Genomic DNA, 25,159 nt, shown 5'->3' on the forward strand with positions numbered 1-25,159 from the left:
CATTGTATGAATGATGTAATGGACACACCCAATTAAGCGTAGCATAAGATCTCGTCATTAAGTTATTTGCTATAAGCTTTCAATACATAGTTACCTAGTCCTTATGACCATGAGATCATGTAAATCACTTATACCGGAAAGGTACTTTGATTACACCAAACGCCACCGCGTAAATGGGTGGTTATAAAGGTGGGATTAAGTATCCGGAAAGTATGAGTTGAGGCATATGGATCAACAAGTGGGATTTGTCCATCCCGATGACGGATAGATATACTCCGGGCCCTCTCGGTGGAATGTCGTCTAATGTCTTGCAAGCATATGAATAAGTTCATAAGAGACCACATACCACGGTACGAGTAAAGAGTACTTGTCGGGAGACGAGGTTGAACAAGGTATAGAGTGATACCGAAGATCAAACCTCGGACAAGTAAAATATCGCGTGACAAAGGGAATTGGTATTGTATGTGAATGGTTCATTCGATCACTAAAGTCATCGTTGAATATGTGGGAGCCATTATGGATCTCCAGATCCCGCTATTGGTTATTGGTCGGAGTGAGTACTCAACCATGTCCGCATAGTTCACGAACCGTAGGGTGACACACTTAAAGTTGGATGTTGAAATGGTAGTACTTGAATATGGAATGGAGTTCGAATATTTGTTCGGAGTCCCGGATGAGATCCCGGACATCACGAGGAGTTCCGGAATGGTCCGGAGAATAAGATTCATATATAGGATGTCATTTTATGTGAATTAAAATGTCGCGGAAGGTTCTATGGAAGGTTCTAGAAGGTTCTAGAAAAGTCCGGAAGAAACCACCAAGGAAGGTGGAGTCCACATGGGACTCCACCTCCATGGCCGGCCAACCCTAGTGGGGGAGGAGTCCCAAGTGGACTCCCCCTTAGGGGGCCGGCCACCCCCCATATGGGAGGTGGAACTCCCACCTCTAGTGGGAGTCCTAGCTTGGCTAGGTTTCCCCTCCATATGGAAGGTTTTTGGTTCGGGTCTTATTCGAAGACTTGGAGACCAACTCTTGGGGATCCACCTATATAATGAGGGGCCAAGGGAGGGGGCCGGCCACCCCAAGACCACAAGCTGGCCGCCCCCTTGAAGTGGCCGGCCACCCCCTCCCAAACCCTAGCCGCCCCTCTCCTCCATATCTCCCGCGTAGCTTTAGCGAAGCTCCGCTGGAGTTCTCCACCGCCACCGACACCACGCCGTCGTGCTGTCGGATTCAAGAGGAGCTACTACTTCCGCTGCCCGCCGGAACGGGAGGTGGACGTCGTCTTCATCAACAACCGAACGTGTGACCGAGTACGGAGGTGCTGCCCGTTCGTGGCGCCGGAACCGATCGTGATCAAGATCTTCTACGCGCTTTTGCAAGCGGCAAGTGAACGTCTACCGCAGCAACAAGAGCCTCATCTTGTAGGCTTTGGAATCTCTTCAAGGGTGAGACTCGATACCCCCTCGTTGCTACCGTCTTCTAGATTGCATCTTGGCTTGGATTGCGTGTTCGCGGTAGGAAAATTTTTGTTTTCTATGCAACGTTATCCTACAAGTGGTATCAGAGCCGTGTCTATGCATAGATGGTTGCACGAGTAGAACACAATGGTTTTGTGGGCGTTGATGCTCTTGTTATCTTTAGTTGAGTACTTTGCATCTTTATGGCATAGTGGGATGAAGCGGCTCGGACTAACTTTACATGACCGCGTTCATGAGACTTGTTCCTCGTTCGACATGCAACTTGTATTGCATAAGAGGCTTTGCGGGTGTCTCGTCTCTCCTACTATAGTAAAGATTCAATTTACTCTTCTATTGACAACATTAGTATCAACGTTGTGGTTCATGTTCGTAGGTAGATTAGATCTATATCGAAAACCCTAAACCACGTAAAATATGCAAACCAAATTAGAGAGCGTCTAACTTGTTTTTGCAGGGTTTGGTGATGTGATATGGCCATAATGTGATGATGAATATGTATGAGATGATCATTATTGTATTGTGGCAACCGGCGAGAGCCTTATGGTTGTCTTTAAATTTCATGTTGAGTAGTATTTCAAAGTAGTTGTAATAGTTGCTACATGGAGGACAATCATGAAGACGGCGCCATTGACCTTGACGCTACGCCGACGATGATGGAGATCATGCCCGAAGATGATGGAGATCATGTCCGTGCTTTGGAGATGAAGATCAAAGGCGCAAAGACAAAAGGGCCATATCATATCACATATGAACTGCATGTGATGTTAATCCTTTTATGCATCTTATTTTGCTTAGATCGCGACGGTAGCATTATAAGATGATCCCTCACTAAAATCTCAAGATAATAAAGTGTTCATCCTTAGTAGCACCGTTGCCAAGACTTGTCGTTTCGAAGCATCTCGTGATGATCGGGTGTGATAGAATCAACAAGTGCATACAACGGGTGCAAGCCGCTTTGCACATGCGGATACTAAGGTGGCCTTGACGAGCCTAGCATGTACGTACATGGTCTCGGAACACGTGATACCGAAAGGTAGAGCATGAATCATATGATTGATATGATGAACACTTTGAGTGTTCGCCATTGAAATTACACCTTGTCTCGTGATGATCGGACTATGGTGTGGTGGATTTGGTTCGTGTGATCACTAAGACAATGCGAGGGATATTGTTTTGAGTGGGAGTTCACCTAGATTTTTAATTATGTTGAATTAAAATTTGAACTCAATTTGTCATAAACTTAGTCTAAACTATTGCAAATATATGTTGTAGAGATGGCGTCCCCAATCAATTTTAACCAGTTCCTAGAGAAAGAAAAGCTTAAGAGCAACGGTAGCAACTTCACCGACCGGTTCCGTCATGTGAGGATCTTCCTCTCCGGCGGAAATCTGCAATATGTGCTTGATGCACCGCTAGGTGACCCTCCCGCGTAAACCGAAACCGATGAAGTAAAAGCTGTTTACGAGACTCGGAAAACTCGGTACTCTCAAGTTCGGTGTGCCATCCCGTGCGGTCCGGAATCCGATCTTCAAAAACGTTTTGAGCACCACGATCCTCATGAGTTGATGAATGAGCTGAAAGCTATTTTTGAGACTCATGCGGCCGTGGAATGCTATGAAGCATCGAAACATTTCTTCAGCTGTATGATGGAAGAAGGCAGCTCCATTAGTGAGCACATGCTCGCCATGACCGGGCATGCGAAGAAACTCGGTGACTTGGGAATAGTGATTCCTAACAGACCGGGGATTAATCGTGTCCTTCAATCACCGCCACCAAGTTACAAGAACTTTGTGATGAACTACAATATGCAGTAACATGAACAAGGAGTTACTCGAACTCTTTGGCATGCTAAAAGCTGCCGAGATTGAGATCAAGAAAGAGCACCAAGTGTTGATGGTCAACAAGACCACCAGCTTCAAGAAACAGGGCAAGTCTAAGGGAAAATTCAAGAAGGGTGGCAAGAAAGCTGCCACGCCTCCTATGAAACCTAAGAACGGCCCTAAGCCCGATGCTGAGTGCTATTACCGCAAGGAGAAGGGACACCGGAAGCGTAATTGCTCCAAGTATTTGGCGGATCCGAAGAGCGGCCTTGTCAAGAAGAAGAAAGAAGGTATATCCGATATACATGTTATAGATGTTTATCTCACTCGGTTCTCGTTCTAGTACCTGGGTATTTGATACTGGTTCGGTTGCTCATATTTGTAACTCGAAACAGGAACTAAAGAATAAACGAAGACTACCGAAAGATGAAGTGACGATGCGCGTTGGAAATGGATCCAAAGTCGATGTGATCGCCGTCGGCACACTTCCTCTACATCTACCTTCGGGATTAGTTTTAAGCCTAAATAATTGTTATTTTGTACCCGCGTTGAGCATGAACATTATATCCGGATCTTGTTTAATGCAAGACGGTTATTCATTCAAGTCTGAGAATAATGGTTGTTCTATTTTTATGAATAATATCTTTTATGGTCGAGCACCCGAAAAGAATGGCTTATTTCCGTTAGATCTCGATAGTAGTGATACGCATATACATAACATTGATGCTAAGCGAATTAAATTGAATGATAATTCTACTTATATGTGGCACTCGTCGTCTTGGTCATATTGGAGTGAAGCGCATGAAGAAACTCCATACCGATGGATTACTTGAATCACTTGACTTTGAGTCACTTGATAGATGCGAAGCATGTCTAATGGGAAAAATGACTAAGACTCCATTTTCTCGGTATGATGGAGCGAGCTACCGACTTATTGGAAATCATACATACCGATGTATGCGGACCAATGAGTGTAGCATCGCGCGGTGGTTATCGTTATGTTCTAACCTTCACAGATGATCTGAGTAGATATGGGTATATCTATTTCATGAAACATAAATCCGAAACTTTTGAGAAGTTTAAGGAATTCCAAAGTGAAGTAGAAAATCAACGAAACAAGAAGATTAAATTTCTACGATCCGATCGCGGAGGTGAATATCCGAGTTATGAGTTTGGCATGCATTTAAAGAAATGCGGAATACTTTCACAATTGACACCGCCGGGAACACCACAACGAAACGGTGTGTCCGAACGTCGTAATCGAACTCTCTTAGATATGGTTCGTTCTATGATGTCTCTTACTGATTTGCCGTTATCATTTTGGAGTTATGCATTAGAGACAGCCGCATTCACTTTAAATAGAGCACCATCAAAATCCGTAGAAACGACACCGTATGAATTATGGTTTAATAAGAAACCTAAGTCGTCGTTCCTTAAAGTTTGGGGTTGCGAAGCCTATGTAAAAAAGTTACAACCGGACAAGCTAGAACCCAAAGCGGAGAAATGCATCTTCATAGGATACCCTAAGGAAACTATAGGGTACACTTTCTATCACAGATCCGAAGGCAAAATCTTTGTTGCTAAGAACGGAACCTTTCTTGAGAAAGAATTTCTCACTAAAGAAGTGACAGGAAGAAAAGTAAAACTCGATGAGATTGATGAATCTATACTCGTTGATCGAGTAGCGCAAGACCGGAAGTTGTACCTGTACCGCCTACACCGGCAACGAGAGGAAGCTAATGATAATGATCATGAAACTTCGAACGAGGAAACTATCGAACCTCGCAGATCGACAAGGGAACGTGCCACTCCCGATTGGTATGATCCTTGTCTAAATGTCATGATTGTGGATAACAATGATGAGGACCCCGCGACGTATGAAGAAGCGATGATGAGCCCGTATTCCAACAAATGGCAAGAAGCCATGAAATCCGAAATGGGATCCATGTATGATAACAAAGTATGGACTTTGGTAGACTTACCCGATAGCCGAAAGGCTGTCGAGAATAAATGGATCTTCAAGAGAAAAACAGATGCCGATGGTAATATTATCGTCTATAAAGCTCGACTTGTCGCAAAGGGTTTCCGACAAATTCAAGGAGTTGACTACGATGAGACTTTCTCACCCGTAGCGAAGCTAAAATCTGTGAGGATTTTGTTAGCAATAGCTGCATTTTTCGATTATGAGATTTGGCGTATGGATGTCAAAACGGCGTTCCTTAATGGAGACATTGAGGAAGAGTTGTATATGGTACAACCCAAAGGTTTTGTCGATCCTAAAAATGCCGACAAAGTATGCAAACTTCAGCGTTCAATCTATGGACCGAAGCAAGCATCAAGAAGTTGGAACCGACGCTTTGATAAGGTGATCAAAGACTTCGGGTTTATACAAGTGTCATGGAGAGGCCTCGTATTTACAAGAAAGTGAGTGGGAGCTCGTAGCATTCCCGATATTATATGTAGATGACATATTATTGATTGGGAATGATATAGAACTATTAAGCAAGTGTAAAAGGTTATTTGAATAACAGTTTTTCAATGAAAGACCTTGGTGAAGCATCGTATATATTAGGCATCAAGATTTATAGAGATAGATCAAGACGCCTAATAGGGCTATCACAGAGTACATACCTGGACAAGATTCTAAAGAAGTTTAGAATGGACGAAAGTAAGAAAGGGTTTTTACCTATGTTACTGTGCAAGGTCTTGAGTAAGACTCAAGGACCGGCTACGACGTAAGAAAGAGAAAGGATGAGTCGATCCCCTATGCTTCGGCAGTAGGCTCTATTATGTATGCCATGCTATGTACAAGACCGGATATAGCGCATGCCGTTAGTTTGACTAGCGGATATCAAAGTGATCCAGGAATGGAGCACCGGACAGCGGTCAAGAATATCCCGAAATACTTGAAAAGAACTAAGGATATGTTTCTTTGTTATGGAGGTGACCAAGAGCTCGTTGTAACAAGTTACACCGATGCAAGTTGGAACACCGATCCCGATGACTCTAAGTCACGATCCGGGTACGTGTTTATATTGAATGGTGCCGCAGAAGTCGGGCAAGCTCGAAGCAATGCACGGTGGCGAAGTCTTCAACAGAATCGGAGTACATAGCGGCTTCAGAGGCTTCATCAGAAGCGGTATGGATGAAGAGGTTCATTGTAGAGCTCGGTGTGGTTCCTAGTGCATTGGACCCACTAGTCATATACCGTGACAACATGGGTGCCATCGCCAATGCACAAGAACCAAGGTCACACAAGAGGCTGAAGCATATCAAGCTGCGTTACCACTCGATTCGCGAGTACATCGAAGATGGAGAAGTAAAGATTTGCAAAGTACACACCGATCCGAATGTAGCAGATCCGTTGACTAAAGCTCTCCCTAGGGCAAAGCATGACCAACACCGAATGCCATGGGTGTTAGGTTCCTTACAATGTAATCTAGATTATTGACTCTAGTGCAAGTGGGAGACTCGTTGGAGATATGCCCAAGAGGCAATAATAAAAGTGGTTATTATATATCTTTATGTTTATGATAAATGTTTATATACCATGCTATAATTGTATTAACCGAAACATTGATACATGTGTGATATGTAAACAACAAAGAGTCCCTAGTATGCCTCTTAACTAGCTTGTTGATTAATGGATGATTAGTTTCATAATCATGAACATTGGATGTTATTAATAACAAGGTTATATCATTGTATGAATGATGTAATGGACACACCCAATTAAGCGTAGCATAAGATCTCGTCATTAAGTTATTTGCTATAAGCTTTCAATACATAGTTACCTAGTCCTTATGACCATGAGATCATGTAAATCACTTATACCGGAAAGGTACTTTGATTACACCAAACGCCACCGCGTAAATGGGTGGTTATAAAGGTGGGATTAAGTATCCGGAAAGTATGAGTTGAGGCATATGGATCAACAAGTGGGATTTGTCCATCCCGATGACGGATAGATATACTCCGGGCCCTCTCGGTGGAATGTCGTCTAATGTCTTGCAAGCATATGAATAAGTTCATAAGAGACCACATACCACGGTACGAGTAAAGAGTACTTGTCAGAGACGAGGTTGAACAAGGTATAGAGTGATACCGAAGATCAAACCTCGGACAAGTAAAATATCGCGTGACAAAGGGAATTGGTATTGTATGTGAATGGTTCATTCGATCACTAAAGTCATCGTTGAATATGTGGGAGCCATTATGGATCTCCAGTATCCCGCTATTGGTTATTGGTCGGAGTAAGTACTCAACCATGTCCGCATAGTTCACGAACCGTAGGGTGACACACTTAAAGTTGGATGTTGAAATGGTAGTACTTGAATATGGAATGGAGTTCGAATATTTGTTCGGAGTCCCGGATGAGATCCCGACATCACGAGGAGTTCCGGAATGGTCCGGAGAATAAGATTCATATATAGGATGTCATTTTATGTGAATTAAAATGTCGCGGAAGGTTCTATGGAAGGTTCTAGAAGGTTCTAGAAAAGTCCGGAAGAAACCACCAAGGAAGGTGGAGTCCACATGGGACTCCACCTCCATGGCCGGCCAACCCTAGTGGGGGAGGAGTCCCAAGTGGACTCCCCTTAGGGGGCCGGCCACCCCCCATATGGGAGGTGGAACTCCCACCTCTAGTGGGAGTCCTAGCTTGGCTAGGTTTCCCCTCCATATGGAAGGTTTTTGGTTCGGGTCTTATTCGAAGACTTGGAGACCAACTCTTGGGGATCCACCTATATAATGAGGGGCCAAGGGAGGGGGCCGGCCACCCCAAGACTACAAGCTGGCCGCCCCCCTTGAAGTGGCCGGCCACCCCCTCCCCAACCCTAGCCGCCCCTCTCCTCCATATCTCCCGCGTAGCTTTAGCGAAGCTCCGCCGGAGTTCTTCACCGCCCCCGACACCACGCCGTCGTGCTGTCGGATTCAAGAGGAGCTACTACTTCCGCTGCCCGCCGGAACGGGAGGTGGACGTCGTCTTCATCAACAACCGAACGTGTGACCGAGTACGGAGGTGCCGCCCGTTCGTGGCGCCGGAACCGATCGTGATCAAGATCTTCTACGCGCTTTTGCAAGCGGCAAGTGAACGTCTACCGCAGCAACAAGAGCCTCATCTTGTAGGCTTTGGAATCTCTTCAAGGGTGAGACTCGATACCCCTCGTTGCTACCGTCTTCTAGATTGCATCTTGGCTTGGATTGCGTGTTCGCGGTAGGAAATTTTTTGTTTTCTATGCAACGTTATCCTACAGTTCTGGACCCCAAACAATCTTCTCCCCTATCTTCTCCACCAAATTGCGCACGGCCTCCTCCTCCTTTCCCTCCAATTCCTGCGGATCAACATCTTCAAGATCAAGAGCCAACCTCACGGTGCTATTTGCAATGTCTTGGACGCTTCCATCACTCGGCTTTGCTTTACGTGGAAATAATTCGATCGTAATTGCGAACGTGGTGGCGAATCGAGCGCAGCATCTCCCCTGTCAATGGTGGGCAGCGGCGGCGTAAGCAAGCAATTGACCCCCAAATCGGCCCCCAAATCGATAACGATAACATCAAAAGAAGGGGCGCATTACCGATTTGAAGCACCGACTCCTCCCTCCATCTGATTCAGCCCGCGCTCCTCTCGATCCGCCCAGATACACTGATTCTAAATCGGCAACGAGACGGAACATCAAGACAAGATCCAGGGGTATGAGACTAGGATTTCGCAATTACTCACTTGCAATGGCTCCACCGCCGCCGAGATAGACGCTCCGCCGCCGAAAAACTAGGCCCGCCGCTGTCGGAGAAGAAGCCCAGGGCGCCGCCGCTCGCCGCCGCTCCCAGTTCACCACGCGCGAGTCGACCTGACCGTTGAGTCGTGCGGGACCCTCATATTAGCGAAGACAAAAGCTAGGTTTGAACGACGTACCCTCCAGGGTGTCGGGTCCGTGTTTATATAGGATGTAAAGCCCATCAAGCATTGTACAAGAGAGTCCTATACGTATTGGAGTACTACTCCATATACGATAGAATAAACGAGACGAGATATTACACAAATATATTTAACACCCTCCCTTAATCTCAGCCACTAGAAAGGTTGAGATTACGTTTAAATTCATCAAGCTCCTTCATCGGTAAAGCTTTGGTGAATCCATCCGCTACTTGATCTTTACTCGGAGATGAACTTAACATCTAGCGATACAGTCGACAACTCGCTCTCTCACAAAATGAAAGTCAATCTCTATGTGCTTTGTTCTAGCATGGAACACAGGATTGGCAGACAGAAAAGTGGCACCTATGTTATCACACCATAAACAAGGTCTTACTCTGAGAGCTACCCCAAGTTCTCTGAGTAGAGCTTCAACCCATATTAATTCAGTTGTGGCATTTGCTAACGCCTTGTACTCAGCTTCAGTACTTGATCTAGAAACTGTGGCCTGTTTTCGAGCACTCCATGATATCAAATTTGGTCCAAAAAAGACAGCAAAACCTCCTGTTGATCTTCTGTCATCAATGCAGCCTGCCCAATCTGCATCTGAAAAGGCACTAAGCAAACTGGAAGCTGACTTCTGAAATGTGAGACCTAGTTTCACAGTTCCCTGAACATATCTCAAAATTCGTTTCACAGCTGTCCAATGTGTTGTTGTAGGAGCATGCAAATACTGACAAACCTTATTGACTGAGTAAGACAAATCTGGTCGAGTCAATGTAAGATACTGTAGAGCACCAACTATGCTTCTGTATGTAGTGACATCAGTAGAGCCAAGAGGATTACCATCTGTTAAAGACAATTTTTCAGTAGAAGACATCGGTGTAGGACAAGTGGTACTACTCGTGTCATGCCGACCTTTGCAAGAAGATCAGTAGCATACTTCTCCTGTGTAAGGAGCAATCCATCATCAACCTTTTTAACTTCAATGCCCAAAAAGAAGTGTAAATCACCCAAGTCCTTCAAAGCAAAGTCACTGTTGAGATCTTGAAGAAGTGCAGTAATCGCTCTTGGAGAAGAACTGGTGACTATAATATCATCAACATAGATAAGGACATAAATGATGATACCCCTTTTATTGTACAGAAATAGTGAAGTATCAGCTTTGGAAGGATAAAATCCAAGAGACTGTAGTTTTGCACTTAACCTTGAATACCATGCACGAGGAGCTTGTTTCAGTCCATAGAGAGCCTTGTCAAGCTTGCAAATATAATGTGGATTTTTAGAATCCTCAAACCCTGGAGGCTGTCTCATATACACATCCTCTTCCAGAACACCATGTAAGAACGCGTTCTTGACATCTAGCTGCCTTAAACTCCAGCCTCTAGAAACAGCAACTGCCAGAACAAGTCTAATGGTAGCTGCCTTGACAACAGGACTGAAGGTATCCTCATAATCAATACCATAACGCTGTTTGAAACCTTTAGCAACAAGGCGAGCTTTGTATCTATCAATTGTTCCATCAGCATGCTTTTTTATACGATAGACCCACTTGCAATCAATAATATTTTTACCTGGACTTGAAGGAACCAAGTGCCAAGTTTTGTTATGCAGAAGTGCATTATATTCCTCAGACATGGCTTCGCACCATCTAGCATCTTTAAGAGCCTCATCAAGTGTCTGTGGTTCCCCCGTTGCTGCAAACATTCCATATCTGATAGTGCCATCGGTGTACTTCTTTGGCTGACGAATACCCTGTTGAAGTCGTGTGCGAGGACGCAAAGATGTTGTCTGGGGAGGATTTCTGGTTGCAGCAGGATTTACCTCACCTTGTGTGTGCACAGAAGATCCTGAAGAAGCTGCGGAATCAGACAGATCATGAGAGTCATCAGTAGGGTCATCATTTGTAGCAGACAAACTGCCACTTGTCGCGTCTGGACTGGCGGAGGCTGACACCGTCGGGCTGTCATCAGCAGGGTGCGTGTGGCCAGCACGCGCCGGAGAGGGGGACCGCACAGGGGAGGCAACGTGGCGAGCTGCTGGTCGCGCGACACGCTGCGGCGACAGAGATCGCGCACGTCGGTCACAAGGCGGATTTCCTGGCGCGTCTGCTGCGCCTGTGGAGGCCACGCGATCCGAGGACTGGGCGGGAGAATCCTCCTGGGATCGGCCGCCAGATTCGTCATTTTGTGCAGAATTATGAGAGTCATCATTTGAGCTGAATTCTTCATGATTTTCAGTCAAATTTTGTTCTGTCAACTGTTGGTCATCGAGGACATCTGCAGGAGCAACATCTACAGAGGTATCATTAGTAACAATAGGGACAAACGGTAAAGGCATATAGTCATCAATGTGTGTCTCCCCATGAGTGGATGTAAGAGATGAGTTTGTGGGTAGAAGCAGAATGTCTTGGCGAAGTCGGGAACCAGCATTTGGATTGAGAGAGGCAAAAGGAAACAGGTTCTCATCAAACACAACATCGCGGGAAATATAGACACGTCCAGTGGAGGGATCAAGACACTTGACGCCTTTGTGTCGAGAACTATAACCAATGAAGACACATCTAGTGGATCGAAAGGCAAGTTTTCTTTTGTTGTAAGGGCGTAAATTAGGCTAACAAGCACAACCAAACACTCGAAGAGATTCATAATTGGGAGTGGTATTAAGGAGACGCTCAACTGGGGTGTCATGGTTTATTACTTTGCTGGGAAGAAGATTAATAAGAAAGGTGGCTGTAAGAAAAGCTTCATCCCAGAATTTAAGAGGCATGGATGCATTGGCAAGTAAGGCAAGGCCAACTTCTACTATGTGACGGTGTTTGCGTTCAGCGGAACCATTTTGTTGATGAGCATGAGGGCATGATACATGATGAGTGATGCCAATTTTTTGAAAGAAACCATGGAGTTTTTCATACTCACCACCCCAGTCAGTTTGCATAGTAACAATTTTCCTATCAAACTTGCGTTCTACTAACTGTTGGAAATTAAGAAAAACTTGATAGACATCAGACTTCTTTTTAAGCAAATAAATCCAAGTGAATTTGCTAAAATCATCAATGAAGCTTACATAATATGAATGTTTTCCAACAGATAAAGGTGCTGGTCCCCATACATCAGAAAAAACTTGCTCCAATGGAACAGTGGAAACACTAGTAGAGACAGGATATGGTAATTGATGGCTCTTAGCTAGTTGACAAGAGTCACAAATGTATGGGTTTATTTTAGGAGAAAAAGAAATTCTATGTTTTCTGAGAACTTGCTGCACCACAAAGGAGGATGGATGTCCTAGGCGGCGATGCCATGTAGATGAAGATGGCTTTATTGTAATGAAGGCTTGCTTGGATGACCCGGTAGAAAGAGGCACTAGTGGGTAGAGACCATCACGGCATGGACCTTTAAAGAGAGTGCTCCCGGTGGCCAGATCCTTGATCAAAAAGAAAAAAGGATGAAACTCAATAAATACATGATTATCAAGTGTGAATCTATGAACAGACATGAGATTTTTAGATGCACTTGGAACATGAAGAATGTCTCTAAGATGAAAAGAGCTATGGGGAGTACGCAACATAGAATGACCAATATGACTTATTTGCATACCGTTGCCATCAGCCGTGTGCACATGATCACGTCCTGTATACTTTTCCTGGGTAGATAGTTTGCTCAGCTCGCTTGTAATGTGATTTGTAGCACCGGTGTCAGAGTACCAGTTTGTGTCTACACCGTAGGATGCCAGATTTGCGCCCTTGTTGTCTTGATCATCACGACGACCACCACCATTGCGCCTATCACGCTGAAACCTCCACCAGCACACCTCAGCAGGATGCCCATGCTTCTTACATATCTGGCACTGAACATCAACATACGGAGTGGGAATTCTATCACGGCGGCGTCCATCATCACGGGCGCATCTCTTGGTCCATCATCCCGGCGCTTGGGCCGGTCATCATAGCGATGCCTATCATCCTCGGCGAGGACGCTGATCATCACGTCTGTCATCACGACGATCGCGGTATTCATCAGGGCGACGGTCATCACGACGGTCACGATAGTCATCCTGCCGAACAGCATAGCCTGGCGAGCGGTCAGGGGCACGGCGAGCCAGGTTAGCAGAGGAGACAAACTCTTCTGCAACTGCATCTCCAAGTTTGTGCATCTGATCAAAAGACTGAAGCTGGCTGTAGAGATCTGTCAGAGAAGTTGATGGATTTGCACGAACTGCTGTTTTGAGGTTGTTGTAATCTGCACCAAGTCCATGAAGCATGTACCAGATTAACTCATCATCATCAAGCGGCTTGCCCACAGCGGCGAGTTCCGAGGCGAGAACTTTCATCTTTGCAAAGTATTTTTCAGCAGACATATTTCCTTTCTTGGTGTCATTGAGTGCAGAACGGAGATGCTGAGCCCTGGCCTTTGACTGAGTTGTGGTAAGAGAGTTGATAGTTTGCCACACCTCGGCAGAAGTCTCGAGTCCAAGAACATGAGACAGCATATCAGATGACAAGCAGCTGAGAAGATACCGCAAGACCTGTTGGTCACGGGCTATCCGGACATCATATGCGGGGTTGTCAACTTCACTTTTAACACCATCGGTATCTACTTCAATAGTTTCGCAGGGGCCTTGTCACTTTCTTCAACGAGCTTGAGAACGCGAGCACCTCGAAGGGTCTGGGACGACAAGAGCCTTCCATATGAGTGCATTGTCACGGGTAAGGAGCTCGTGCGGGCGGCGCACCCGTGGCGGCGGCCGGAGACGAGACCGACGAATTCGAAGAGGAACCCATCTAGGGTTTTTGCTGGATCGCGTCTGAAGAGGCGATCTGGAGCAGCGGCGGCGGCAGAGAAACTGCAACGGCGGCTGGTTTGTAGGCAGGTGTTGATTTTGAGAGGCGGCGGCGGCAGGGTATGCGGCGGCGGCTGTAGATTTGTTTTGGTTTTGGTTTGTTTTGGATTGTGGATGCAGCGGCAGAAGGATCCTGCGGCAGCAGTTGTCTAGGTTGTCTGTTTTTGGTGTTGGTTTTGAGGGGCGGCGGCGGCGGCCTAGTGGTGGCGGCGGCGGCGGTGATCAGGCAGCGATGTCGAGGAAGAGCGGCTCTGATACCATATTAGCGAAGACAAAAGCTAGGTTTGAACGACGTACCCTCCAAGGTGTCGGGTCCGTGTTTATATAGGATGTAAAGCCCATCAAGCATTGTACAAGAGAGTCCTATACGTATTGGAGTACTACTCCATATACGATAGAATAAACAGAAGCAGATATTACACAAATATATTTAACACCTCAGTCGTGAACGGTTGACTCTACATGACCTGGACCATGGTGGACCCCACTTGTTATAACCCTCACTGTCCTAACCTAATCGCATCCTAACTAAGTGTCTTAACCCGCGTCACCTGCCTGTCACACGCGAGCTATTTCAACCAGAAAAAACGACGCATGGGAGCTATTTTAGCCAACTACGTCGCACCGTGGAGAATTTCACTCAACGACGTCGCATAGGAGCTATTGGCCCTTGACTAGCTAAGCCTTTCGTCACGCATGCATGAGCTTTGCTACGATGACTGTCGACGGTGGTTGGCTGGGGGGCTCCACTTCTTGTCTTCGTCACTTGGTGGGCGGCGGCATAGTCTTCACCTGATCCATGGGGATCCGCACGACTCCACGACGAGGGTAGTTGCCGTGGTACATCACTTCAAGGTAGCCATCCTCTACGTCGGAGACGACAATGGCAGCGTGCATGATGAAGATACGCTCCCCCGTTGGCAGGGTCTTCGCCGAGCCGCGCACCTTCACGGTCATGCCGATCGACGAAGAGCGTGGTTGGATCAGTGCGGACGTGGTCGGTGTGGACACCTTCGTGGCGGTAGCTGACGCGCCGGGTGATGCGACGGGGATGAGCACGCGTGGGTGCGGCACCGCGGCAGAGACTTGCAACTACTTCCTTGGGCGCGTTGGCGATCTTCAGGGTCGCAGTGCCATCGCTTGACACGGATGGGATCAGGCACGGCGGCGGCGGAGCGGCAGCGGACTTCTTCACGACTCCCCCCTTGGCGACGTTGAGGCTCTTCCTCCGGCGCTCGAGTTCACGACGGATCTTGTTGAGCATCGGGGACGAGCGCTGCGCCATGAGACCGGCCATGGTGGGATGGCTACGGAGGGGAAGGGGAGGGCGGTTCAGCGAGAGAGCGCGTCGTAAATGCAGGGCGGCCCTAGGCTTATATCGAGTAGGAGGTCACCGAGGTGGAGCCGGAGTCGGGCAGGGAAGCGTGGATGTCAAGCAGAGCGAGGCCAGAGCTGTAACTCAATGGCAGTATGGCGGTGACGAGTTTGAAGTTTCGATAGAGACGCGCTTTCGCTATCCGAGCCCGACTCTCAGCCAAGGTCAGCCAAAAACTCCGAAGCAACCGGACTGTAAGAATTAGAGGACACAGGACCTTCCCAGATTACATACATAACGGCGACGACTCATACTCGGATCCGGAACGGTGGCGGTGGAGGAATTCTAGTCGGGCCCTCGGCCTACTTCTTTGCATCAATAAAAGGAGCACCGAGCCATATCGATCGATACCAAGTTTCAAACAAAGAAGCCCCAAATAGGAGAGCGCTAGATCGAACTCTTAGCAAGAGCAATGTGCGACGGAGCGAACAACATGCGCTACTGCCCGGACTGCCGCCGCGTGGTCGCGGTGTTCAACCACCACGTCTCCGGCGACACCGTGTGCACCCAGTGCGCGCGCGTTCTCGACCAGCGCTACGTCGACGAGTCCTCCGAGTGGCGCTCCTTCCTCAACGACGTTGGGGGCATTGACGGCAGCGGCCACGTCCACGCCGGCGGCGCCGCCAACCGTTTACTCGCCGACGCCGTCCAACTCAACGCCACGACGACAGCTTACCCTTCCCCAGTAAGCAACGTGCAGTCTCCCGAAGCCAGCGACAGCGACGACACACACGGAGAAGAGGGCGCCTGCTCAGTACTACCGAGGATGCGCGGCGCGGTCGGTGCTGCAGGTCATCCACAAGGCGGCGCCATGCCGAAGATGCGCGGCGCGGTCGCTGCTGCAGCAGCTCATCCACGAGGCGGCGCCATGCCCAAGATGCGCGGCGCGGCACCCGACAAGTCGCTCGCCGACGCGTTCCACTCCATCGACGACATGGCGGAGCGGCTGGGGCTCGCGGAGCCCATCAGGGAACGCGCCAGGGAAATGTACAGGAAGCTGGAGGAGGCCAAGGCGTTCCCCAAGGGCGGCAAGTGCAGGAACCGGCACGCGCTCTACGCGGCCTGCCTCCACGTCGCGTGCCGCGCCGCGGGCACCCCGCGGACGTTCAAGGAGCTGGCGTCGGTGACGGGCGACAGCGCGACGGCGGGGATCAAGGACATCGGGAGGCTCGTGAAGCACATCAAGGACCATCTCGGGGAGGAAGGCGGCGCGCAGGCTGCGGGGGAGATGATGATGAGCACCACCGTGCGGGCGGGCGACTACCTGCGCCGCTTCGGTTCGCTGCTCGGGATGGGCGACCAGGAGGTGAACGCGGCGCTGGAGGCGGCGCGGAGGCTGGAGAAGAACCTGGACGTGAGGCGCAACCCTGATTCCATCGCCGCCTCCGTCATCTACATGGCAATCCAGCGCGCCGGTGCCGACCAATCCATCCGTGACGTGTCGACGGCCACTGGGGTCAGCGAGGTGACCATCAGGGAAGTATACTACAAGGACCTGAGGCCACACGCCGAGCTGCTATTTGGCTAGCTAGTCAGATGTTGATTCTTAGCATACGAAGTAGGAGTAGATTAGACAGTTGTGCCAGAGCTGCTGGCCTTGGTCGTCCGTACAGACTTACAACAATGGAAGATGGCACATGCGGTGGGTTTGCAGTTAAGGTGTTAAGTGGGATTTCACCATTGTAGTAGTTTTATTTTATGATTCTAGTTTAATATTTTGGTTAAATTTTAAAGTAAAGATTATAAAATATACTATAAGTGGCACTTTGGTTAGATCCTCACTTGCATTTTAGCTTGCACTACGAAAACCGAGATCCACCAGGCACGGATTTTAAGTATCCTCCGTTGATGTTAGACGCACCACGAGAACAAGAATAAGATGGAGCGGACCTTATTTCGACTTTAGGATGTAGACACAGTCTCATCATCCCAAAGAAGACACTGAAAAAATAACCTAAACAAATAGCGTAGAACCTTCCGCCGTTGAGAGACCATGGTTCACCACACCTTCAAAACTCCAAAGCCACGGGAGGTGAAGCGTACCGATAGGGTCGCCGCAAGAAAGACGGAAACCTTAGATGGGATTTTACTCTAGTCGCAGCCTCCCAATCGCCTGGCTATGTAGGTACCACCTGGTCCTTATTTATTGCAAAAAAAGCCATGTTCTAGGTGCACATTTTCACGTAAGTTTGTATTCCAAATTCAGATCCATCTCACATGCCCACCATGGTCAGAAAATCAAAAGTGCTTTCATGGTAATTCGGCAAAACGCAAGTGATTCCATGCAAATACGAATGTAGCACCTGCTAATGACAAGCGTGTATCCTAGACTAACAAAACTTAAACTACAGAAGCATTTTTTTATTTAATTAATTCTGGAAACACAAAATCCTAATTAATTCTGGAAAAACGAAATCCTCCTTTTTATATTTTGATGTTGAGAAGCCTTCTGGCATCCCGTTTTAATAAATAAATAAATAAATGTGGCACTCAATTAAATCATGGAAAAACAGCACATAAGTTTTAACAGAACCGTAGAGGGGCCTGTTAAGCACCCTAGGCGCGCTTAGCCCCCGCGGGCGTGCCTTAGGCCTCCCACACCATCCGAGTCTTTTGACCAAGTCCTTTAAAAGATCAAGAATGTAAGCTAGAGGTGGGCGAATAGCCGAATAGGCGTTTGAAACTTTTTTTTACATTGAGAGCTTAAGCAAGTGCGAAATAAAGTTAATGTGTAGCTTGTAAAGCACAAAACCTACAAGCTAGGACCCTTATGTCCACTAACAACATATGCTAAGCAAGACAAACAACAATGTGATAGCAAGATATAGAATTTCAAACACAAAGGCTATTACAAAATAAAATGCATAAGTAAAGGATCTTGGGTTGAAGAATAACCAAACCATGCGTAGACGATGATATATGTTGAAGTTCACACCCTTGCGGGTGCTACTCTCTGTTGGAACAGGGTGGAGGCACAGGGTACTCCAAATGTCACAATGGTGCACCATATTCTCCTTGAGCATTCCCACCAAAATGAAAATCCCCGATCCACTATGAGACCCTAGAGGGTGGTCACCGAACCCGTACAATCATGGGTCGAGCTCCACAACTCAATTGGAGGTTCCCAAGTAATCTCCACGAAGATCGCAAGCTTGAGGAAAACACCGCAACAATTGGAGGCTCCCAAGTAATTTTCACCAAGACCACAACACCACAAAAGGCCACAAAGACCACCACACCACAAAGGACAACAAAACCTTCTAAGGTTCTAAGAACCCAAGAGGTATAAGCTCCGAGTACAAGCACCTGAGAGGAATCAGCCACGAACTCTCACTTCACCGAATCTCCATAGAGAACTCAAACAGGTGCACCTTATGCAATGGCAAGTCCCTCACTCTCAAATTCCACCAAAGCTACAAACGCTGTGTGAGAATAAGAGAGGAAGAACAAAGAAGGAAAAAACAAATTCTTCTAGATCTAGATCTAGAGGATTCCCTCACAAAGAAGGGATTTTTATTGGTATGTAGTAGATCGAGAGCGATCTCCTCTCTCTTTTCCTCAAATGGGAGCAACTATCCACTACAACAAGTTGGAGTTTCAATGACGGAACGGAGCTGCCATTTGGAGAAATCCGTCAGCGATTGTCATTTCTTGTGATGGTTTCACATTTTCGCGTCACAGATCGCTCTCTGGCCTTCTCGGGATAGAAAATTGTGATGGGCCGTCTCTAAACATCAACGATTGTCCACAATCTTTTGTCGTTGGACATGGGCGGCCCGAGTCGCGTCCTCCCGGGGGTGGACGCATCACAAGATCTAGGCTTCAGGCATGCATATGAACCACCAATTATGCGCTTACACATATTTTATTATCTGACGCCTCTCCTTCTCCGACCTGGACCCACACCTAACCGCACAAGAGTCCAAGCCTTATAGCACCAGGACCCATATATATAGGGGGGGGCAACCACTTTTTGCAAACATGTACATGACCGGCAACACTTAGTCCCGTGTGTTAGATACTGACATGAGCTTTCTACGTGGGACTAACCATTCCGACAGCTTGCTAGCTAGCAAAGTAGACCAGTCCTGTCAGGATGACCAACCTAGGTTTCCACATGTTAGTTTTGATGCCATGTTTTTTGCGCACATGTGCTTACACGTGTCTTCCTACCATCACGTGGCGCACTCTCTGTCCTGCATGTCAGAGGTGGAGCCACCTGCCAGGCAGCTTGGCGGGCTTATATCATCTATCGGGCCTACCTGGGTCCATATGTCCATATGTCATGCACGTTAAGCCCACAGTGTGGGGACCGTTGAATTCATTAGGGGTCCCACTTGTCAGTAACGCATCGAGGTTTCTTTGGGCCATATTGGGGAGAGTAAAGGCCAAGAAAAAAAAATTCCGTTTGAAACAAGACCCCTAGACGAGCCCAGCATATATTTAAAACTGAACAAGGAACCAAGGTCTATTCCTCGAAAATTATATCCCTGCCCCCCCCCTAGATTTCTCATAGCTTCGTTGCTCTGGTTCGTTGCTCATGTTTGTGAAGGCCAAAAATTATTCTTCGGTGAATGCAGGTTGATGATGAATGCAAGTGCATAGTTCGTATGTAGATAGTTTTGAAGTAAGAGTATCGGACCACAGAGCGAGGAGGGGTGACGGACATTGAAAAAAAAATGACGGCTAGAAAGTTTGCATCATGGTTCATAAGCCATGTTAGTTTTCATTCTCATGTTGTAAGAACTCTTGGAAGAGAGGTTTTAACAACAAATGGTGATATATTTATTTGCTTGTGTTTTGGTAGATGCTAAAGACTAAGAATGAAAATCAGGTTGATGATGGTAGACCTAGAAGGGGCCTCCAATCACGACCTAATCGATCTTAGGACCTAAGGAGAGTCTAGGAACAAACGGGGACGGAATTTTTATGTATTTTGTATTTTATGAGAAAGAACTAAAAAGTAAAGACTAAAAAAGAAGACAAATAAAGTACTTTGCAAAATCTAAAAGAGAAAAGAGAGCTCATAGTTGTGCAACCTCCCCAATCTTGGGTGTTTGCACTAAGTTGATGATGAAGATGATGATGCCAGAAAATAATCCGGCAGTAGTCTTGTGCTTCACCACGCATCAACCGGTGACACAATATAGACATGCAGTTGTTGCAAGGATTGTTGTACCCCTAGCTTGATGATGATGCAGTTGTGAGATGCTCTTCCCACTCCTCGGCAACGTTGCCAGAAAATAGTCTTGATAACGTTGGAACTCCAAGTGCAGAGTGTTGTGTCAGCAGAGTATTTTCCCCAGAGGGGTGACTCGAGGGTTATATAAAACTCTCGGGGAACGGAGTAAAGAGTTATCTCTCCCTCTTTTTTTCCAGCAATCCTGCAAAATAAAATAAAGCCTTGTGTCCCCAGCTCCACCATGTGGTTGTCAAGCACAAGGTTTCGTGTAAGTAAAAGTAAAATAAAGTAGTGACTAAAGTAAACCAAACTAAACAAGTAAAGTAAGGAAAAGAGGTAAAGGTTTTTTTTGGGTTTTGAGTTCAAATAAGATAAGTAAATATTTTTATATTTTCGGATTAAAGTAGTGCTGCAAATAAAAAGTAAAATAAATGCAATGGAAAGGTGTTTCTTATGATTAAAATTGGACCAGGGTTCATGGGTTCACTTGACTATTCTCTCTTTTAAATTGTAGTGGATAATAACAATTCGTCAATGAGATATAAAGAATATAACTTCGACATGTGTAAGATACACATTCATATGGGCATCACGTCCTAACATAGAGATGATGCAACACATCTTTTTTATATTCCACAAGACAGGGGAAACTCCATGCAATCTTGTATTAAGAATTAACAGAGGATAGCCATAAGTACTTTGACATGATGTTTGAATATCAAATATGCTACCTTGAATAAACAAGATCACCACTCTTGTCACGCGTTCACTTTATCCCTAGTGAGATAGCAAAAGAAAAGATAAAGCCATAATATATCATGAATTTGTTGTCACTATCCAATCACTAAAACCATGCTATTCCATCTAACACACACATCACCCCACACACGTTCTTGCATTCAAGTTGGATCAGAACCAATACTTAAGAACGGGGTACATAATATGCATCTATCGTTACATATTACACAAAGTAGAGTCAAATATCATAGCAGAATATCATAGAATAAAGATCCACCACATAGGTATTACATATATGACCATAATCATGTTGGGCAGCTCATATGGTACTAAGAACTACGAAGAACATGAGAGAAATAGATCAAGCTACTGCCACAAGCCTGTAGTTGAAAGGACACGGATGCCGCCTAGATGGGGGGGGGGGGTGAATAGGCGGTTTATAACTTTTACGAATATGGCTTAACAAATGCGGAATAAAACAAGCGTTTAATTTGTCAAGTACAAAACTTATATAACCTATATGCACCAACACTCTTATGCTAAGCAAGACAAGCAACTATGTGATAGCAAGATATATAACTTCAAGCACGAAGGCTATCACAAAGTAAAGTGCATAAGTAAATAGCTCGGGTATAGGAATAACCGAGGTGACGCGGAGACGACGATGTATCCCGAAGATCACACTCTTGCGAGTGCTACTCTCTGTTGGAGCGGTGTGGTGGACAAGTCACTCCAAACGAAATGAAGGTCCACCGTATTCTCCTCGACACTTCCCACCAAAGGGGAAGACCTCGATCCACTATGGAAACTTAGGGTGGTCACCGAACCCACACAAAGCTTGGGGCTATCTCCACAACTTAATTGGAGGCTCCCAATAAATCGCCACAAAGGCCTTGCCCTTGAGGAATCTCCACAACTTAATTGGAGGCTCCAAGAACACCACTAAGCCACAAAGCACAAAGCTTGAGGTAATCTCTAGAACTTAATTGGAGGCCCCAAGAACACCACAGAGATCACTAAGCCGTCTAGGGTCCAAATACCCAAGAGGAACAAGCTCCGGGAACAAGCTCTCGAAGTGTATGTCTCACGAACTTTCACCTCCACGTATCACCGCGGAGAAGTCAAACCGATGCACCAAATAAAATGGCAAGAACACCACAAATATGCTCAAGTCCCTCTCTCTCAAATTCCAACAAAGCTACAAAATCTATTGGGGGAATAAGAGAGCAAAACAAATAGGAGGAGGAACACCAAATTTCTCCAAGATCTAGATCTACTGGATTTCCCTCACAAAGAGAGGAATCTGTTTGGTCAAGATGTAGATCTGGATCTCCAATATCTTTTCCTCAAATATGACCAAGTATAATGGAGGAATTAGAGGGAGAGAAAGTTTCTCAACATCAACAATGGAGTAGAGAGAGAGTAGGAGAAGCAACCAACTCAATGAGGAAGAAGGGGGTTATATATGACCTCCAAAATGGAATCGAACCGTTGAAAATGCACCCAAAGACACCCCCCAGCCGGACCTTCCAGGCTTGACTGGACCACTCTGGCCTGCCGGACTCGTCCGGCCAAGTCCGTACCATTCCGGGCACAATTTTCATACTCGCAGTAATCCAGCCGGACTGAGTCTGCCCCATGGCCGGACCACTCCTGCCAGTAGCGCACTGGACACCAAAAACATCGCTATTTTCACATATGAACTCCGATTTCGATGAACTTGGGCTCGTTGAAATCACAAGAAAGAGATCTACAAGATAATGCAGAGAACCATTATAGTCCAACCATGGAGAATAAGATAAAAAAGGGGAAAGTTTTAACCTATCTATAAGAGCTAAAAGGTAACACCTCCAATAAGAAAAATGCAACAACTTGAGTTAGGAAACTCAGATTTAGGTGAAACCAATTTAGTTGGAAAGAGGATGACAAGAGCTACCCCACAAATAATAAGTGGGGTAGATTTTTACATGCATTTAGAGATGAAATCTCTTAAAACGAAGAACCGGGAAAAGCTCCAATATCGAAAACGCAACAAGTATTTCATGTGGAACCCGTTTTCGATGAACTAGAGATTGTAATGAGAATAAGCACAAGCTAGAAAATACCAGATGAATAAAATCCAAATAACAACCAAGAAAGATTATGCAAGGATGCAAAAGTTTGAACTCTCTCCGAATGATACGATCAAGTTACTCACTCGAGAGCCCCTTGATAGTGCGGCAACTAACCTATAACCCGGTCTCCCAACTAAACCATGAGACCGGTAAGAAAGAAACACTATAAAGATAAAACCTTAACCTTGCACATTCCACTTGAGCTCGGTGATGACGATCTTGACCGCAACAACATGGAACGCCTTTCTTGATTGTGCTTGCTTGATGAAGTTTTGCTAATTGCTCCCCCATACTCCACTATGGGAGAGCTTCTTGTTCGGCTCATCTTCACATATCCATAATCACTGTATGAAAGGCAAGCTTCAAGCATATGATCTCTTCGAGTTGGATCATCTTGAACTTGCACTTTATTTCTTCTTATTGCAACCTTGAAGCAACGATATGGTCCAAGCATTACCTATGGACAACTCCTACAAGTATAACTTAATGCAACCATTAGTCCATAGGGATTGTCATTAATTACCAAAACCACACATGGGGGCTCTATGCACTTTCAGTAGTCCAGAGGTGGACTACTCCCCCTTGATCATGGTGATGATGATGAAGACGTTGGAGAAGGTGGAGATCCCTCCAGCGGTGGCTCCGATGGAGTTTCTCCCTAAAATCTTCTCTACTGCAGCCTATGTTTTCGTGTTTCTGTCTTTTTGTGGCGCTCTCCTCCAGAGAACCCTCGGGGGTCATATATATAGTGTTTTTTAGGTCAAAATATGCCGGTTCGCGAAAGAATCAAACGGAATTGGGCTTGACTGAAAGAGAGGGGGTGGCGCGCCCTAGCAGGGTGGGCGCGCCACCTGGCCTCTTTTGGCCCTCAAGCCTCTCCAGGTCTGGTCCAAAAGCTCATCTTGCTTCTTCTGGTGAAAAATGAAGTACCCGAAATCCAAGCTTAATTTAACTCTGTGTAGGTGTCTGCAAGTGAAAAAAAATACACAAAAGAGGTTTTTCTGTTCTGCAGAGTTATAAACCAAATAAAGGGGATCATTGGTAAATACCCATAAATCAATGTAAACCATGGTATTATCATCATATATGTTGCAAATATATGGGAATTCATGTCAATAAAGTACAAAGTTCATGTATGCATTTTACATGCATCATCAATCCATCGTGAAGACATAAAACACGTTCATTTCAAATGTGAACATGAAGTCTTGACAAAATTGGGGCTTCTATCAACTATCCAAAATGCTTTACAGATAAACATAGCTAGAAGTGTGGTCTTAGAGGAAATCTTGGCAAGTAATAATACTAGAGATGTCAAAGAATTAATTAATCATAACCTTGTCTTAGTACATTTGGTGGATGAGAAGGCAGGGGTACATGATGAGAAGGTACCACTTGTTACTGTTGTTGCAATGTCTATCCGAGTTATAGCTGAAAATAATATAAGGATGTTGAGGAAAACTTCAGTGAAAAGGAAGAGCTCTTGAATCAAACCAAAGAAGAACTATGTTCTAATTATTGTAGATGCAAGTTTCGGTCTAGGAAATTTCGGCGGAGGAATTCGAGTTGTGCTTCAAGATGATATAGTGAGATTTATTGAAGCGTGCAGCGACCCAATACAATATGCTATTGATGCACATACTCTTGAAACAAATGTTGTTAGTAGAGATTTGGCCCTCGCAAACGAGATTGGGTT

The 25,159-nt window shown here is 46.0% G+C and overlaps 1 protein-coding gene across 1 annotated transcript; it reads left to right on the forward strand.

The window, feature by feature from the left end:
• Window positions 1-15,841: 15,841 nt before the first annotated feature.
• On the forward strand, window positions 15,842-16,957 carry LOC124672381 (transcription initiation factor IIB-like). The gene has a single exon (XM_047208618.1). The coding sequence runs from the start codon at window positions 15,842-15,844 to the stop codon at window positions 16,955-16,957; it is 1,116 nt and encodes a 371-aa protein (XP_047064574.1).
• The last annotated feature ends 8,202 nt before the right edge of the window (window positions 16,958-25,159 follow it).

Source organism: Lolium rigidum, chromosome 7 (genome assembly GCF_022539505.1).
Source record: "Lolium rigidum isolate FL_2022 chromosome 7, APGP_CSIRO_Lrig_0.1, whole genome shotgun sequence".
NCBI classification, from domain to species: Eukaryota; Viridiplantae; Streptophyta; class Magnoliopsida; order Poales; family Poaceae; genus Lolium; species Lolium rigidum.

Bases quoted from the DNA above. Each gene is read 5' to 3' on its own strand.
- LOC124672381 (XM_047208618.1), top strand. From the start codon at position 15,842: ATGTGCGACGGAGCGAACAACATGCGCTACTGCCCGGACTGCCGCCGC.